This window comes from Aricia agestis, chromosome 8, assembly GCF_905147365.1.
Source record: "Aricia agestis chromosome 8, ilAriAges1.1, whole genome shotgun sequence".
Lineage (NCBI taxonomy): Eukaryota > Metazoa > Arthropoda > Insecta > Lepidoptera > Lycaenidae > Aricia > Aricia agestis.
In genome coordinates this window covers 12,491,775-12,509,407 of record NC_056413.1, presented here as the reverse complement: position 1 = coordinate 12,509,407, position 17,633 = coordinate 12,491,775, and the positions used below count along the sequence as shown (strand labels likewise).

General features: G+C 35.4%; 1 protein-coding gene across 1 annotated transcript in view; it reads left to right on the top strand.

Moving 5' to 3' along the window:
* LOC121729999 (nose resistant to fluoxetine protein 6-like) overlaps window positions 1-17,633 on the top strand; it is a 132,175-nt gene that overhangs the window by 13,296 nt on the left and 101,246 nt on the right. Inside the window, exon 2 of the mRNA XM_042118792.1 lies at window positions 12,641-12,922. Within this exon, the coding sequence (XP_041974726.1) occupies window positions 12,679-12,922 (244 nt within the window). The 5' untranslated portion in view covers window positions 12,641-12,678. The remainder of the gene's footprint in view (window positions 1-12,640; window positions 12,923-17,633) is intronic.

Below are 17,633 nucleotides of genomic sequence, written 5' to 3'. Positions count from 1 at the left end.
TAAAAATGTTGCCAAGTTGTGCCCTTGCGCGCTTCGCTTGGCTCATCTTGGCGGGGGCACTCCCGTGCCCCCAGATTAATCCTTGTAGACGTCTGGAATAGGTAAAAGTGGGTAAAATATTTTATACAATAACTCAAAATTAGTATCATGCAGATCCATGCTAGAATTTTCTGTAACAAAATTATGTAGATGACTGGATTTCCCCAACCGCTTTATTACGCAGCTATACTATTTTGAGCCATGAAACCTACGGAACCTACTAAAACAAGAAAAACTACGGTAAATACATAACGGTACCATGGTAACTTCCTACCTTCCATCAGGCAATATATTTGCCCGTTTATCCTCAATTTTATTAAATAGCAAGTAAGATAGTGACCTACAGCTCTTGGGTTTTTCAAATGGCGAAGCATGGCGCGGTCAGCTTCGCAGAACAGTTACGTAAGGTGCGTATGCCGATTTTGGTCGTCACTTTCCAAGATACACTTATATAAGAGACTAGATGACCCGACAGACGTTGTCCTGTCTTAAGAGGATTCCACACCGCCGTTTTTCCATACAAATGTTGTCCCCTGTTTCCTCTCTGGATAATGCCGGTAGAGTTATGATTTTTTTCCTGAATATCTATGGCCACTATTAGCATGTCCCTATGTTTTCCTTTTTTTCATAATTTTATTATTAAAAAAGATAATAACGTCCAAAAACCCAAAAAAATGGCCAGATTTTCCTCTGTGTTCAAACACCCAGAAAACAAAACTGGCTAAAATATACAAAAAAAAAAAAACATAGGAACACAGCTCAAGCCTTGCTTTAATTCTTAATGAAAAAAGTACTTAAATCGGTTAAGTTTTGGAGAAGGAATCAGCGGACAACGAATCGAAGATTTTCTGTTCTTTTATTAGAACTTTTGTCGTGTTGTCTCTATCGCGCTCTGCGGTGGGAGACTTGAGATTGGCGAGACAGCAATACATTTTCAAATACCTATTTTCAATTTCTCTCGCCCCTGGTGTATCCTCTTAACGATGATTATTTAATTGAAATTGGTATAATATAAAAAAGTGTGTTTATTTTTGAGTGCCACTGTGCCACTGTGCACCTGTAGCGGTAGCACGGCGACCAGCGGAAATGCGAAAGTATGGACAAACTGTGGAAATAAACCTAAGGTGCCGTTCCAATCTTTTTTCGTTCCGAAAAATTCAATTAAAATGCCACTTTATGACACACTATAGTATATGTCATAATGTAGGATATTATTTGAATTTTTAGAACTATAGTCTGTCATAAAGTGGCTTTTTAATTGAATTATTCGGAACTAAAAAAGATCGGAACGGCACCTTAAGTTTATCTCCACAGTTTGTGACTATAGTCTGTCATAAAGTGGCATTTTAATTGAATTTTTCGGAACGAAAAAAGATCGGAACCGCACCTTAGGTTTATTTCCACAGTTTGTCCATACTTTCGCATTTCCGCTGGTCGCCGTGCTAGCACTACTGGTGCACAGAGCTAGTATCTCCATGTATTCGGCGAAGTTTAGAGGACCTTTTCGTCCAAATTCTTTTGAACGGAACTGAGATGATGTTGTTAGTAGTGTAAAACACGTTATAAATGTATATTCATTGACCATACAAAAATTATCAAAAACTAGCTAGGTATTATGGAATAACGGAACCCTATATTGCGAGTGGCCCGACACGCACTTGGCCGGTTTTATATATTATAATATAGATATTATAAAGAGTAAAGACATGTTAAATATGACCAGCGTTTTCCAAGGCTTATATTGTACCACTTTATGGTATATTTTTCTGTACTTATAAAAAAATGTTTTTCACCGGTTCGAGAACCAAACTTGGTACTACATTAGTATATTCTGTGACTAAACCTAAAAAAATAGCATCTTCATGATATTCTATAAGGTGAGATGACCTGAAGTGATGATGAATCAGCTTTCTATGCTTTCTTTACTGATGATTAGTAGTTGCTAGACGTTAACACACAATATCTTGTTAGATACAGAGTTTAACCTTCGACCTCCAAAGATATAACTTTCACTAGTAGTTATGTTTACCTAAAGGACTGCAGAACTATCAGAGAAGTTGATTCCTAGGCAGTGCCGTAAATAGCCTTTTTTGCGCCCTGTGCGAGCTTCTATAACTGCGCCCTTGCTTTGCTTGTGTTTATGTAGTTCGGTCGTGTTATGTCAAACCCAGCCGGCAGATCACAATTATTAACATTGAATTGACAAGATCCGACCAAATGACGTTGGGCTGTCAACTGCCTAGGAAATAGGAATCAATTTCCTCGATGGTACATAATTGTACAGATAATAATTATATTATGTAAGTATGTACTATTTCATTTTATTAAGACAGGGCTTCACACCGACTATCAAGAATGATTCATAATATTAAACTTATGAATGTAATCGAGTTTTACCACAGAATAGAGAATAGTACAAGGTTTTACTTAAAGTTTACTTTCTTAGTTGTCAATAGAATCAGCCCTTTTAGTGCCTTTTTTTGGTACTTCGAAGTTTGTCTATTAGCTGTCTAAGAATTTCACTCAGAAAAATGCTAGGGCGTTAAAGGCTCAATTTAAACCGCCGCGGAATGGAACGGAATAAAAGCGTCAATTGGCACCAGATAATTCTCGAGAATTTCGCGGAAGACACGGGTCCAATACCAATAACAAGGTTACTGTTGAAAATTGACATAAAGTTTATTGTGCTACGTACAGTTTCGTTGCAAAAAGTCGCTTTCATTCCATTCTGCGGCGGTGTAAATTGAGCCAAAGACTTTTTTTGGCACTTCATAGTTTGTTAGCAGACAAACTATGAAGGTGCCGAAAGTTAACAAACTGTCTATAAAGTTTTATACCTCGTCTCACGGCTATGGCTATACTAGGTTTTGCAGTGCGTGATGACACGGTGTTAATAACAGGCGGCACCGACGCCATCCGTCATGCCGAGCACCCGCTATGATTTATAAGACACTCGATCTCGGCCTGCGTAATAAATTACCCCGGCTGCGGTAGAGACGGACCGACGACTAAATATTATCCGGTAATTCGGCAAATTATGAAAAATAATGATGAACCATTGGGCAGTTGTCCACCTAGTGACAGATGCAACCTCGAGCCTGCGTAGCATGGCACCATAGAAACGGTTTCTTTCTACGGAAGAATCGACATACTGACTTTATCGACAAAATTGCGGATTTCCATTGTCTAACTGTCACTTTGTCTATTCTTCCGTAGAAAGAAACCGTTTCTATGGTGCCTGCTACGCAGGCTGGAGTTGCCAGGAGGTTGCATCTGTTATGGGTTTTCTGTAAAGAGATTTCTCTGTCAAGAGATAAGGACAAAAAGCCACTTTTTCTTTTCTCATTTATGACACCCTTTCTAAAGAAATGAAATTAAGTTATAATTACTATCTTATATCGCCAATGAACTGATATACAGTTTAGCGGTTTTTAGAAGGACATACTTTTGTGAAATACTTGAATAAATACTTTTAAAATATAAAATGTAAAATCAAAATTTTGTAACTTATATTTCTGGTATTTCGAAGGCCCATTTAAATAATGTAGATTGTGTGTAGTAGTTACACCAACTAAAGTGCCGAATATCATATTCGATGGAGTGACTTACCTGTATGAACTCCCTATGGACAAATCCGAATATTCGGTGTGTAATATTCACAGAAATCACTTTACCATCCCTAGACGTCGCGGTGGAGTAACATAGTACTTCATAATTACAGGCTCCGTTGCCCGTACAGCGACCACCCTGTATATTGTTACTATGTACTCTATGCACCCTGTATCCATGGATGGATGGAGCTGTAAAGCAATTTATATGCAAATATATCTTTATATTATGTATTTTTTCACGCAGTTTGCACCGAATGACAGGAAAAACGAAATCCACGAAAATGTTTTTGCAGGTAGTAAAATAGTTTATGAAAAAAGATTGAAAGGGGTTTCAAAAAGTTTTACACGGTATCGAATCAACTTTTTTTTTTAATATTCAGTCCATTTTGTTACAAAAATCCAATATGTAAAATTTCGTGCACCGGTGTTTGTTAATCGAAATTCTCCGAAAAAAAATATTTGAAAAAAAGTTTGCCAACATTTCATATTCTTCCCGGAAGTAATGTTTGTGGCTATCGAACAATGTTTGCGTCAGGTACTATATATAATATATTATTATATTTGTATTTCATTTTCACGAAAAATAAGTAGGTTTGAAAATAAATCCCACATAAATTTACATTTTCACATTTTCTCAAAGAAGAAATTCGTCTGGCGCCTGTTTATAGGTCTCGACTCTTGAAATAGGTTTAATCTCAGATGTCACACGTGTCTTGAAGCAATAAGCATCATCTCTTTGCTAGAATGAGGGCTAAGGCTTACAAGAAAAATAAGTTTCTTTTTTACAAAAATGTTAAACTTTGAACCAAAAAATATATTATTTTAAAATCGTCAGAAGTTTTTTATGTACACTATATATTTAAATGATTACATACACACACATTCTAAAATCTATATGCTCTAATTATTTTGTAATAAAAGTTATTATGGCAACATCGCTAACATATGATATAAACTATAAGATCGACGTAGCTTTCATAATTCGCTTTCACTGTTTATAAACTATGATTATAGTCTGTATAGCCCTACGTAGTTAAAAATATATAATTAGAGCACATATTTTTTTTGAGCGGGCTTTGGCCCACCACAAATTCCCACCACTGTATCTTCTGAGTCCTGTGTCGCCAGGAACGACAGGAGTATCTAATCACGAAAACCCTTTGATACGAACAAATAAATTTTAAAATATACAAGTTTGTATATACAAACCACATTTAAAATTTTGTAGTTTAGTTTATCATCTCATACTGCGCGATGGGTAATAAAACAAGTATGAAAAATGCGCCCGCCCCGCTACGTTACGTCAGAATGTGTGCTAAGCAAAGCTAAAAGAGGCATTGTAAAGGTGCCCATACACGGGACAATTTGTCGTTTCGATCGATCGTCAAGAAAATCGTCCAATCGATCTTTTGAACGTAAAATCGTTTGCGATATTGCTACACACGTACAATTTGTCGTTCGATTTTAACTTTAGGAGATAAATCGTTACGATAATTGTACCGTGTATGGCCACCTTTAGTCTGCCTCAATAGAGTTTTCGTTTGTATTAGACTGATGTTTTATTTTAGTATCGCTCGTCTTTGTTTCAGTTGTTAGTCAATGGATTGGAAACAAAACTTGGTCAGGTCACAGCGATTTATTTCAAACCGAGTTGCGACTTTCAATTTATGAAGTAAAACTACGCTTAGCGAATTGAAATAGAACACAATAGGGATTATGTCATAGACCATAAAAACTCAAATCTTAGTTTAGTTAGTAGACTTAACAATGTGAAAAAAAATCTCTTGAAAAATGTTCATAATATCGACGATCAAACGACGATCAAATTTTATTTTGCGAAAAATAAATAAGTATTTATTTTTCGCAAAATAAAATTTGGTATAAAATATAGTTCGGTATATAATAGTCCTGCAGGCTTAGCATAACAACAGTAGAAATGGAAAGAATGGACATACATGGACATACTGACAGATTTTAGTGACAAAATGGCGGATTTACTTTGTCTAACTGTCACATTGTCTATTCTTTCGAACCGCTTTTATGGTGACCATGCTAAGCCTGCAGCTATACGAGTAGCGACAAACCATCCAATAAATTCAAACGTTAATTTTACTACATTTTTCTACATGCTTACTGAATCATTAAGCAATCCATACTCATATTCTAAATGTTAAAGGGTCGTTTGTCTCACTGTAACCTCTTCACTCTAAAGCCACTGAACCGATTTTGATAAAATTTGGTATGGAGATACTTTCATTCTCTGATACGACGTAGGATAATTTTTATCTCGAAATTAATGTACGATAAAAAAGTTGCAGACATCGACTAGTCTATAAATGTGCATATAAGTACTCACTGTTGAGTTGTAAAATGCACGGCATATTAGATTGCATTAAGCTGGAGCTCTCAGAAGAAAGTACTTGGAGTGAAAATGAAAGCGGCCTTCACAGAGAATGGACTTTAATTACGGATTTGTCCTTTGTCGTGAAAAGGGTCGCTTTTTATGCTAAAATTGATACTTTAGGCTCAAGAAAAACGTGTAAAATGCGCCGTAATTTCGGTATTTTTAGTTTCCCGTATTAGGTCTAATTTGTTAGCGAAGGGGATTCAACGGTAATCTTTTTAGGCTTTTAAAGATACATTTTTTCGGTCCTTTTAATAAAATTTGTAACTTTTTATTTTTTAGCCAGAATTGCCTACGTATGTAATGTTTAGCTTCAGTCTGCAGCCACTTTCAGTACAAACTAGATGTGGCCCGATTATCACAATATGAACTAAAATTTATTTATAGTGTCAGAACTCTACATTTTCCGAAAAAAAAGGATGTCATTTCCCAGAAGTTAAAGTATCTCCAAGCTATTTTATAGCCGCATACAAAATTTTCACATAAATACGTTTTAACCATCACAATAATCGCAAATGATTAAAAAAATGGGGTTTGATTAGGTACCATTATAGCTAAATATACTGAACTAAGGAAAATAAAAGAAGCTAAATATTTTATATAAAAATAAATAACATTTCCATTTATAAGAAAAATAAGAAACGCTCTCAAATTTCTTCATACATTTCCGCCCTATCAAGAAAGCGGCGAGCGTCGTAACCGCCACTGTACAAGGCGCGCTGATATTGAATGTCACTATATCCTTAACGTCGATATTCGTACTGACCTGCTAATTTTTGTAATAATTTTTGTGATAGCGTCCTCAACAAATAGACGAACTTGTGCTTAACCCATCAATCTTTTGTGTCTGCGATACCCATGATGGAGCTGTGTTAATGTAGTCGGCGGCGACGACTCAAAAAGTATGAAAAATGAGAGGTAGCGCGACTAAAATCGGGCGCCCGGTCGAGCTAGTTTGTGGTTTTTGTGGAAGTGGAAGCCACGAGCCAAGACATGAAAAGGGCCGGTCAGGCGGCAAGAACCATAAAATATTACTCTGATTAATAGTATGATATTTGTTTTCGTGAAAACTTTCGCAAAAAGTTTGTTGGTGTGAGCACTGGATTTAGATGTCTAGGTTTTTGTAGTGCCTTAAACGGATGAGTGAATAAAATAATATTTCTAAACTTTGCATCATAATTCATAATATCTTAGATACATAATAATTATTATAAAACAAAGTCGCTTTTTTTCCCTCATGTGCCTTTGTTCCCTTTAATCTTTAAAACTACGCAACGGATTTTGATGATCCTCTTAGTGTTAAATAACCCATTTATCGAGGAAGGCTATATGCTATATTTTATCACGCCAAGACTAATAGAAGCGAAGATATAGAGGAAAATGTGGAAAAAACGGGGAAAATTATTTGAAAGGGCCAACTTGAACGCGCTAATCTCAGGAACTACTGGTCCGATTTGAAAAATCTTTCAGTGTTAATTGTTATATAGCCCATTTATTGAGGAAGGCTATAAGCTGTATTTTATCACGCTAAGACTAATAGGAGAATGTGGAAAAACGGGGGAAATTATTTGAAAGGGCTTATCTCGCGAACTACTGGAGCAATTTCTATGTTATTTGGCACAGATAAGAAGTAGACCACGTGAAGGATCATAGGCTATCGATTTTAAACATCTTTTCAGTGGCATATATTTTATACCCGTGTGACGCCGGGGCGGGTCGCTAGTTCACAATAAATAATTAAAATACAAACACTTTTTCACACATGTTCAAAAAACTCTTCTTTATATGAGAGGAACAGGGACTATAACATAGCAACAAAATGAATAAACATTTTCAATTTTCTTACTATGCCAGTTGAAGCAAATACAAGATATTTTAATATAAAGGCTCATTAAAATGAAACATTACCTTCATGAAACCAACACCGCTTATCCGCTATTAAGACACCATCGCGGGCTTTATTACCAACAATATTACCCAACACTGTATTTAATAAATAAATATTAAATACGGTTTAGGTAATGGCGTTCTTTACGGACCATTGCGGATTTATATGAAATATTCAAAACGTTATACGCAATTAAGTAAAAAAAATGTAGAGAACAAGTAATATACATTATACAAGTAGTATACAAGCCTCCTTACTAGTGTAGTCTCACAGAAAACCGGCGTGAAACAGCGCTTGCGCTGTGTTTCGCGGAGTGAGTGAGTTTACCGGAGACCCAATCCCCTAACCCCTACCCTATTCCCTTCCCTACCCTCAACTATTCCTTTCTCTTCCCTTCCCTACCCTCCCCTATTACCCTATTCCCTCTAAAAAGGCCGGCAACGCACTTGCAGCTCTTTTGATGCTGCGAGTGTCCATGGGCGACGGAAGTTGCTTTCCATCAGGTGACCCGTTTGCTCGTTTGCCCCCTTATTTCATAAAAAAAAAATAAGAATCGAATCTACGTATACAGTTATTTACCTTTAAAGTCTGATGATGCTTATTAGCTATGTCCACATTGTGCACTTTCATCTTCAATTTTCGTCGTCAACTTTCATATTGGTGCATTCAATAATTAAATGCGTCAAGGAACGCAACGCCAATATTATCATTTTTGAAGTTTTGGATATGGTCAGAGGGCGTCGCAGGCATGCCTCACGTTCGCTGTTGACTGCGCTATAACGCATGCCCTTGACGAACAGAAAAAGGCACAGTGTGGACAAAGCTAATCAATTTCTTGACTTTCACAAAGTTAAGTCATTATAAGTTCCTGCTAGCAGCTAGCTGCACTTAAAGTTGTGTAGATCAAAGAAACAAAGAGAAATACTTAAGCTAATTAGTGGGGAAGTTCGCCAATCTCGACGCTGGAGTGCCGCGCTCACATTAAATTATAAACGCATCTGTGAGCCACCGATGCCTCGCTTTAACATTGATTTAAAGGCATAAAGTAAAGTTTTAATTTATATTTTTAAACAATGTTAAACATACGTAGTTACTATTTACTGGTATTTAGTAATCTGTGGTTAAACATTCAAAGGATAGAAAAGATGTAAAAATGTAAAGGAAAGAAAATAATAATGTTGCCCAGCGTATAGAATACACTAATTAGTACATCATAAAAAAAAATCATTTCAATACTCCAATGGAATGATCCAAGAAAGGTTTACACAAAATTAATATAAATTAACATTTATTAAAAATATAATATTATGTTCCACAACTAATCATATGCTACTAGTTGTCCCGGCAAACGTTTTTTTGCCATAATATAAAGTATTTCGCCCGTATTATTTTATTGAAGTGACTGGCTATGTCCATCGCTATCCCGTCGCACAAACGAGTTGTAATAATTTACTATTATTTATACAACAAATGCACCTAACAATACCCAGTAGCCGATTCTCAGACCTACTGAATATGCATATATAAAATTTGCTTAAAATCAGTAAAACCGTTTCGGAGGAGTACGCGGCCTAACATTGTGACACGAGAATTTTATATATAAGATAAATTATTTCATCTGGGCTATCCGATTTATTCATAAGCCTACGGTGTGTAATAGTGATGCAACGGAAGTGCCTTAGCGGAACCAGAAACGGAAACAGATGTCAAAAGTAAATTTTTGCAGAAACGGAAACGGATGCAGAAACGGAAGTGTAAATAATATGAAAAAAAAATGTACAAAATATATATTCTTTACTAGCTGTTGCCCGCGACTTCGTCCGCGTTAGCATAGTAGATCACATCCCAAGTATTATTTATTGTACAAAAATATTCAATATACAGAATTGACTTTCCTACGATTTTATTATAATATATAGATGTTTCGCGCGGCTTCGCTTGCGTAATTTAGGAATTTCACGCAACCGTACATTTTGCAGCAAAAAATTGCCTATTTCCCTTCACGTGGTCTATTCTTCATGTTTGCCAAATAACATAAAAATTGCTCCAGTAGTTCATAATATAATAAGCAATTCCATATAATTTCCCCCGTTTTTTCCACATTTTCATCTATTTCTTCGCTCTTATTAGTTTTAGCGTGATAAAATATAGCTTATAAGCCTACCTCGATGAATGGGCTATCTAACATTCAAAGAATTTTTAAATCGGATAAGCAGTTCCTGAGATTAGCGCGTTCAAATAGGCCCTTTCATATAGTTTCCCCCGTTTTTTCACATTTTCCTCTATTTATTCACTCTTATTATACTTAGCGTGATAAAATATAGCCTATAAGCCTTCCTCGATAAATGGGCTATCCAACAGTAAAATAATTTTTCAAATCGGACCAGTAGTTCCTGAGATTAGCGTTCAAACAAACAAACAAACTCTTCCCAATTATAATATTAGTATAGATTAAGTATCAAATACACCAAATCTAGATTAAAATAGATATATTAGAAATCTATTATAGAAAACAATATTACAACTTTGCAACTGAACATAATATTTTTATTAATATTCAAAATTTAGTAGTGGCAAGTTATATTTTATAAAAAGTGATTTGGCCGCCGTCGGTTGTAAACTTCCGTTTAAATCTCCGTTATGAAAGTTGCGGAAACAGAAGCAGAAACGGATGTTGAAAAAAGCGCGGAACTTCCGCACTTGCGGAAACAGAAACAGAGATCCGTTGCATCACTAGTGTGTAATAAAGTCACATCTAGTTTGGCCTACGGCAAATTATGCATGACCTAATTACGGGCTACGGCCTAAGGGATAGACATGTAGGTGGTATTCAGATCAGGAAAAAAGTCTAGCTCAGGCTGCACGTTAGGTTTTAAAAATTATTATTTAGGTGCGTTTTTGTATCGAGTCCGGGTGCCATCGCGATACCAACGTAATACCAAGATCATTTTCCATATTTGAGTTATTATTCAGCTTAAGATAGTAATTACCTAGGTTCCTGTACAAAGATTCACTGCAAAATATTTACATACCAAAAAATATGAACATTTTCAACTGGAGTAAAAGGCTACTTGACCTAATTTTTTTCTTCATGCTAATCGCTTCATACTCATTCATTTTTACAAAATAAACAAATTTTTTAATATTTTATACAGTAGAAACCCATAAAAATTTTGATTGAAAAATATGCCTTATAAACGGCGCCGAAAACACTGTCCGCCATAGTGTGACGTCATACGTTTTGTATTTTAGACTTTTTTTATTGAACATTTTTTATATGCTAAATGTATTTTTTATATGCTAAAGGTGCCCGAAAATTATAAAAGAATTAAATAAGAAATGAGAAATCATTTGTAATGTTGAAAACTTTTGGAGAAATGTTTTGGCCATTTCATTTCCCGTCTACAATAAATGGAGATAATATATAAAACTGATGTTTTATTTTAATTATTCCAGAAAATATATTTTACAAATCCTTCTAGGCTTATTCTTATTATTTATGTACAAATAAACTTACATATAACGAGCGCGATAAATAAAAGATATTAAATTACGAGTACGATGACGTCACATCCAAATCGGAAGTACCGCAAAAGCGTTTTCGTCAGTACAAATCCTATAGTAGTTATTCATAGAATCATATTTTCAAATCGACTTTATATAACATATTTTCAATCATAAGCTTTTATTTAATGATAAGGGTGAAATACGGTTTCCTAGGCCAAGTTCTAGCAGAAATATGTATTTGTTCAATGAAATTGAATATAGGTCAAGTAGCCTATTGTTTAGATAATATTTAACGTTCATTCAAAACAAAACTGCTATAACAAGAATTTAGCAACAATAATATGTTTCCATTTGTTCAGTGTTCTTTTGTATAACGTGATAGTAGAGGCAATTTTCTTTTGCAATAAAAGAAAATCTTAATAAGTTGCTGTTAGTTTTATATGAAGATCTGGACAAAACATTATTTGTTTTGCGACAAAGGCTTATTGTATGCAATCTTATGAACGCCAGTTATTTGGTATTTGCTCACTTTTCTAGTTTATTATAATATGATGTTTTGTGAGAATTATTCAGTAGGCTTGATATCAGTCCAAGTATGCTTGTAGAACTTTGAAACTTTAAGAACTATGAGGAAACCTTTTCGGCTTGACATTTTGTTTGCCTAATTTTTTGTTGCGTAAAACTTTTATTTACGGTTGATGTCTTTTCTCGGACTCAAATTATATCCATAGTCCATTGTTATAAAAATAGGTTGGGCGGTTTAAACATGAAAAGGTAATAGGCAGATAGACTGTCGTTTGAGATGTATGCAGCAACCATACTAGGTATAATATGTAAGAGGGTTTTTTTGTTTTATACCAGCTGCATATTAGGCGCTTTGCAGACGACGGGGCGGGGCGGGCCGGTCAACTTCGCTGCGTACGCCCGTCGATGTCTGCGGCTGCCCGCGCCGCGTACACAAAGCACACGCCGTCTGCGTTACTGCATGCTAACTGGTTTGTGTGATCCACGACGGGCAGCCGTTTACATGCGCCGCCAGCGCCCGCCGGGCACCTGCGGCGCGGTCTTTTTGCCCACCGTGTGCGTTAGTAATATAGGATTCCCATTGTGCTATCAATCGCGGCGAAACTGTCCGGCCCGCACCGCCCCTTCGTCTGCATTGCGTCTTAATGTTCTTTCTCCTTGTTTCAGATGAGATCCGCGTGATCTCTTGCAATACAGTCCGAACAATGTCGACAATGAGTATCAAGATGTATGTGGTGACATTACTAGTGTTGGTCAGTGCAGTGAGTGGCAAGGTGAACTCGACAGTGGGGGAGGGGGGCTCGAGGATGACCTGGCTGAGGGGCATCCTGGACCACCACGACTGGCTGGACTTCATCAGCGCTAACCACAGCCTCCCGCAGACCTGCGAGAATGATGTCCGGCAGTATGTGACTGCGCTCAGAGCTGGGAAACTCTGGGCTTCTAAAAGTGAGTTTTTTATGCTACTGTTTTGTTTTAGTTTAGTAAACTGTAAGTTTAGTAACTCCTGTTACGATTACAATTGAGATATAGTTCGTGTAGTGCATAAAGGTGCCCATACACGGGACAATTTGTCGTTTCGATCGATCGTCAAGAAAATCGTCCAATCGACCTTATGAACGTAAAATCGTTTGCGATATTGCTACACAGTACACACGTACAATTTGTCGTTCGATTTTAACATCGAGGAGATAAATCGTTACGATAATTGTCCCGTGTAATGGCCACCTTTAAGTCTATATAATATTACTATCGGCCCGCCCCGGCTTCGCACGGGTGGACATTGATTTTTAAATAATTTATTTTGATAAGAATTAATGCCATGAGTAAAATAAAGGCATTTAAATGTAGTCCAAAAACATTTCAAGATTTTTTAATAAAAAAAATGGTTATTGTGCCTCACTCAACATAGATAGTGTGTCGCGGACTTTTTTGTAGATATTTAAAAGATCTACAATTACTCAGAACATTTTATGGTTCTATCTTTTATAGTTTAGGCAGCGTACGCGAAAAAAGTAACATTTCTGGTTGATTTTTTACACCTTGCGTCCGAAAATCCCAAATATCTTACGGAACCCTATTTTTTTCCAAAATAAAATTTAGCCTATATTCAGCAGAATTAACGTAGGATTCCAATGGTAAAAGAATCTTTCAAATCGGTCCAGTAGTTTCGGAGCCTATTCAAGACAAACAGACAATCAAATCTTTCCTCTTTATAATAGTAGTGTAGATATTCAACTTCTCTGATAGTACAGTATCGATTATTTAAACGTCTACATATCTGTTAGTAGATATAATATAAAGAGGCCTTTCATCAGGTCGTATTTGATAACGAAGTTGGAAATCAAAGATGTATGAGATTAGACATATAAAACATTGAGCCGTCTGTTGCGAACATAAAAGGACAAAGTACACATAGGTTGCTCGAAGTACGCATGTCATTGCTTCATAATCTACGTAACTATTGTGAAGAAAGACTGGTAAAATAAACAGCAGTCCTACTCGTTCCTGCTGTGATACAATATTTAAGAAAGCTGAAGACAAACCATTTCTATAGGACAAAGTTTAATTAAATTGTAGAATAGCTATGTCTACACTGTGCCTTTTTTTGTTCATCAAGGGCATGCGTGAGGCATGCCCGCGACGCATGCCTTCTGACCATATCCAAAACTTTCGCATGACAATGTTGGCGTTGCGTTTGTTGACGCATTTAATTATTGAATTTAAAATTTTAATGAAGGAAGATGACGAAAATTGAAGATGAAAGTGCATAGTGTGGACATACCGACTGCATAGTGTGGACATAGCTAATAGGATCATGATAATTTCATAACTTTACTACCCATGTGTTGCTTAGGTCAGTAGCTGGCTTACTTTCGTGCTACTTACTGGCGCGTCACGACTCACGAGCGTAACCTGTTCACATGTTCTAAGATCATAGTACTTGCATGTACCTACGTAATTTATAGATCTTTAAATCTCCCGGACAAGCCATGGTTAAAATATATTTTATGTTTTTTTTTTTAATTTTAAAAATTAAAAACATGTTACTAAAGAAAACATCATTATAAGTTATATTTAGTTGCTTATATGACAAAATATGCAGTAACTCAGTACCTATTAGTCAAAGAATTCTATTTAATTAAATAGAAGTCTTTGCTATTAGTAAATTTAATTATTTTTGTCCTTTCGAGATGAGATAGCTGATTTCTTTGAATATTGTAATTATTTCTTACAAATTTCGATCTAACTCTTATATTTCTTCATTCTTATCTCTTAATAAGAATAAAGAAATATAAGGGTCAGAAATCAATTTACATTAATTAATTAATGTGGCTTATATAATACCATGTCCAATATAACTTGACCTCTAATTATAATAAACAAAGTGATTTCCTCAGACCAAGCAATATCATGTTAATGGCGTCCTCGGTAAATTCATGAATAATTTCCCCAGTTCATTACCAACGAAAATGATAATAAAACAAAATGAACGGCCCATTTCACGACACTTTAACGATATTTTACATAATGCAGTATTACATTTATTATACATTCTTCTAATGATTAATCCATATTTTATTTAAAACGTTATTTCACAAACTAAGGCCTAATTTTAACAAATTAAGCCTAATAAAAAATTAAATAATATTGCGACATTAAGAAAAATAACAAGAAACGTTTCCATAACGCGTAATCCTACCTTGTGTTCCGTTACAAGATCTAACATTATAATTTTTGCATCTGTCTATAAGTTTCTTATATCTGCGGAATTATAAGGTCAACGTTCATTTCCACACTCGCGCGAGAGGTTCCTCGTTATGTAAGTATGTGGGCCGCGGCCCGGGGCTACGGGACGGACAGACAGACTGTCTGATCGTTCTCGACGTCAATTACTGTAGCTACTGCAACAAGCGATGAAAGCCTTTGAAATACGAAGTCGTATTGCTTCTAGTCTTGTATGAGAATATTCGATGATCATCTATTGATTTTTGGGAGTATCGAAAGGTGCGCCACCTGAACACAAAAGGTTGTGGTAATATAGGCTAGAATCTAGCCTATATTGTGTTCAGGTGGCGAAACTTTTTGGACATGGACATTTGTGGCATGTTCTAGAATCTAGTAGATTCTAGAACATGCCACAAATGCTTTGCGAATTGCCTAAATTTACTTACCGTAGAAGGTCAGTAAGCCACCTTCGCTGTCATATCACATTCAGCTAATTTAGTCCCTTCGTATTATAACAATACCAAAAAAAATACGAAAAAAATATTAACGAGTAAATAAGACATTTTGAAAAGACACTCATTTAAACTTGATTGGTTGTTACTACTCTTCAAAGTTACGTAAGTACTTAAGTACTCGTTAAGTTACTAAACAATGAAGTTGAAGTGTATGTACACTTCAAATTCATTGTTTAGTAACAACCATGGTTCACGAGCAAACTCGTAAAACAACAATACTTCGGCGTTTTCTTCCACATTAGCGTCGGCGTTGTCTCAAACGACACGCGTAAACAATTTACGGTACGGTTGCTGCGTTGTTTACGGTTTCGGTTGGCTACGGTTCTTTACGGTTATGTTCGCTCATTAACGTTATATTGTTCACCTGTTAGACAATTTTACACCGCCGACTGCCGCCACTGAAAAACGATAGAGCGAAATCTTACATTATAATATTATTATTTTATTATGATTATGATTGGCATTTTACAGCAAAATAGCATAGCATACAACAGCAAAATAGTATTTGCACTTCTAAATAACAATAAATTAGTGACCTTTGGAGTTTTCAGTAGATATTATAAGAACGCGAATATTCTTTTATAGTTTTATAATTAATATTTTTAACAAAACATTGAAACCGACTTCCAAGGTAAAAACAATAATAATATGAACTAAAAAGTATTATTTGTAATTTTTACTCTTTAATAGTACCTTTTTTAGAATTCGTCTAAATCTCAACTAGGTATTTCTGTACATAATATTATAATCTTCATTACTTTGAAGTCGGTACCAGCTAATCTAATAATCCCAGGAATACTAACAACGTATCGCTGTTTATTCTCAAAAACCGCCTACTAGTTGACGCACAGGAATACTATCAACGCCCTCTGTCCCTGCCATGCAGGTACTAATTAAAAAAGTGTCGTTACAATTTTTTCGGTCTAGCTCCTGCTAGGCGCAACGCGCGATCTTACTTAGATCTACTCTATCTACACTATCTATTGTCCGTTCCGTCCGTATATCGCGATTCGCGACGTTGGTATGAAACCAGCCTAATTTAACCACATCAAACATTTTAACATACGAACCGTGATTATCATGCATTAAACTATTAATTAATTAGAGATGTAGACTGTGTACCACATTTGTATTATGTTTTACGTACCGTAAGGCCGGTCGGTTGTTATAATTCTGTAAAATATAATGGAATTTATATTATGTATGAAACGGAACTGTTTGTATTTATGTTAGTCAATACATCACGCAAAACTTTTGAACCGATTTAGGTAATTTTTTCACCATTGATACACTATTCCTATTACATAATATTATGGAATATTTTTTATCAATTTGTAGTTTAGTTGGTAAATAAAATGCATATTTCTCATAAACATCTTTTAAAGTGAAGCATACGACGTTGACACTTGACAAAGCCATTACATTTTTCACCGGCAAAGCTCCATGTAGAGAAGACGTGGTCCACATTATAAAACGTTTTTCTAAGTTTTGCTTATCATAATTTATTTATACTCGTAGTTATTTAAAGATATTTTTTTTTAAAGAAAAAAATATTAGTTTTGTGAAAGATAGTACTTCGTATTAAAAACAGGAACAGAAAAGAGTAGCAGGCAAAGCCTTATTTCAAATATATAAAATTGGATATTTATATATTATGTTTTGTTTGAAATATTCGCTGTAATTAAAACACCATTTATAATTATCAACTCTTACGAATATCAAATGTTATAGTCTGAAACAGCCGGATAATATTATAATTACACATTTTCCGCGGAAAAGTGATTAGAAGACGAGCGTAGAAGGCTTTAATATTATAAGACTTTGTGATATTAATATATTCATTAGCTCACTCTCAATTAATGAAGAGTAAGCCCCATGCACCGTTATATAATATTAATAAGGAGAATCTTTGAGCA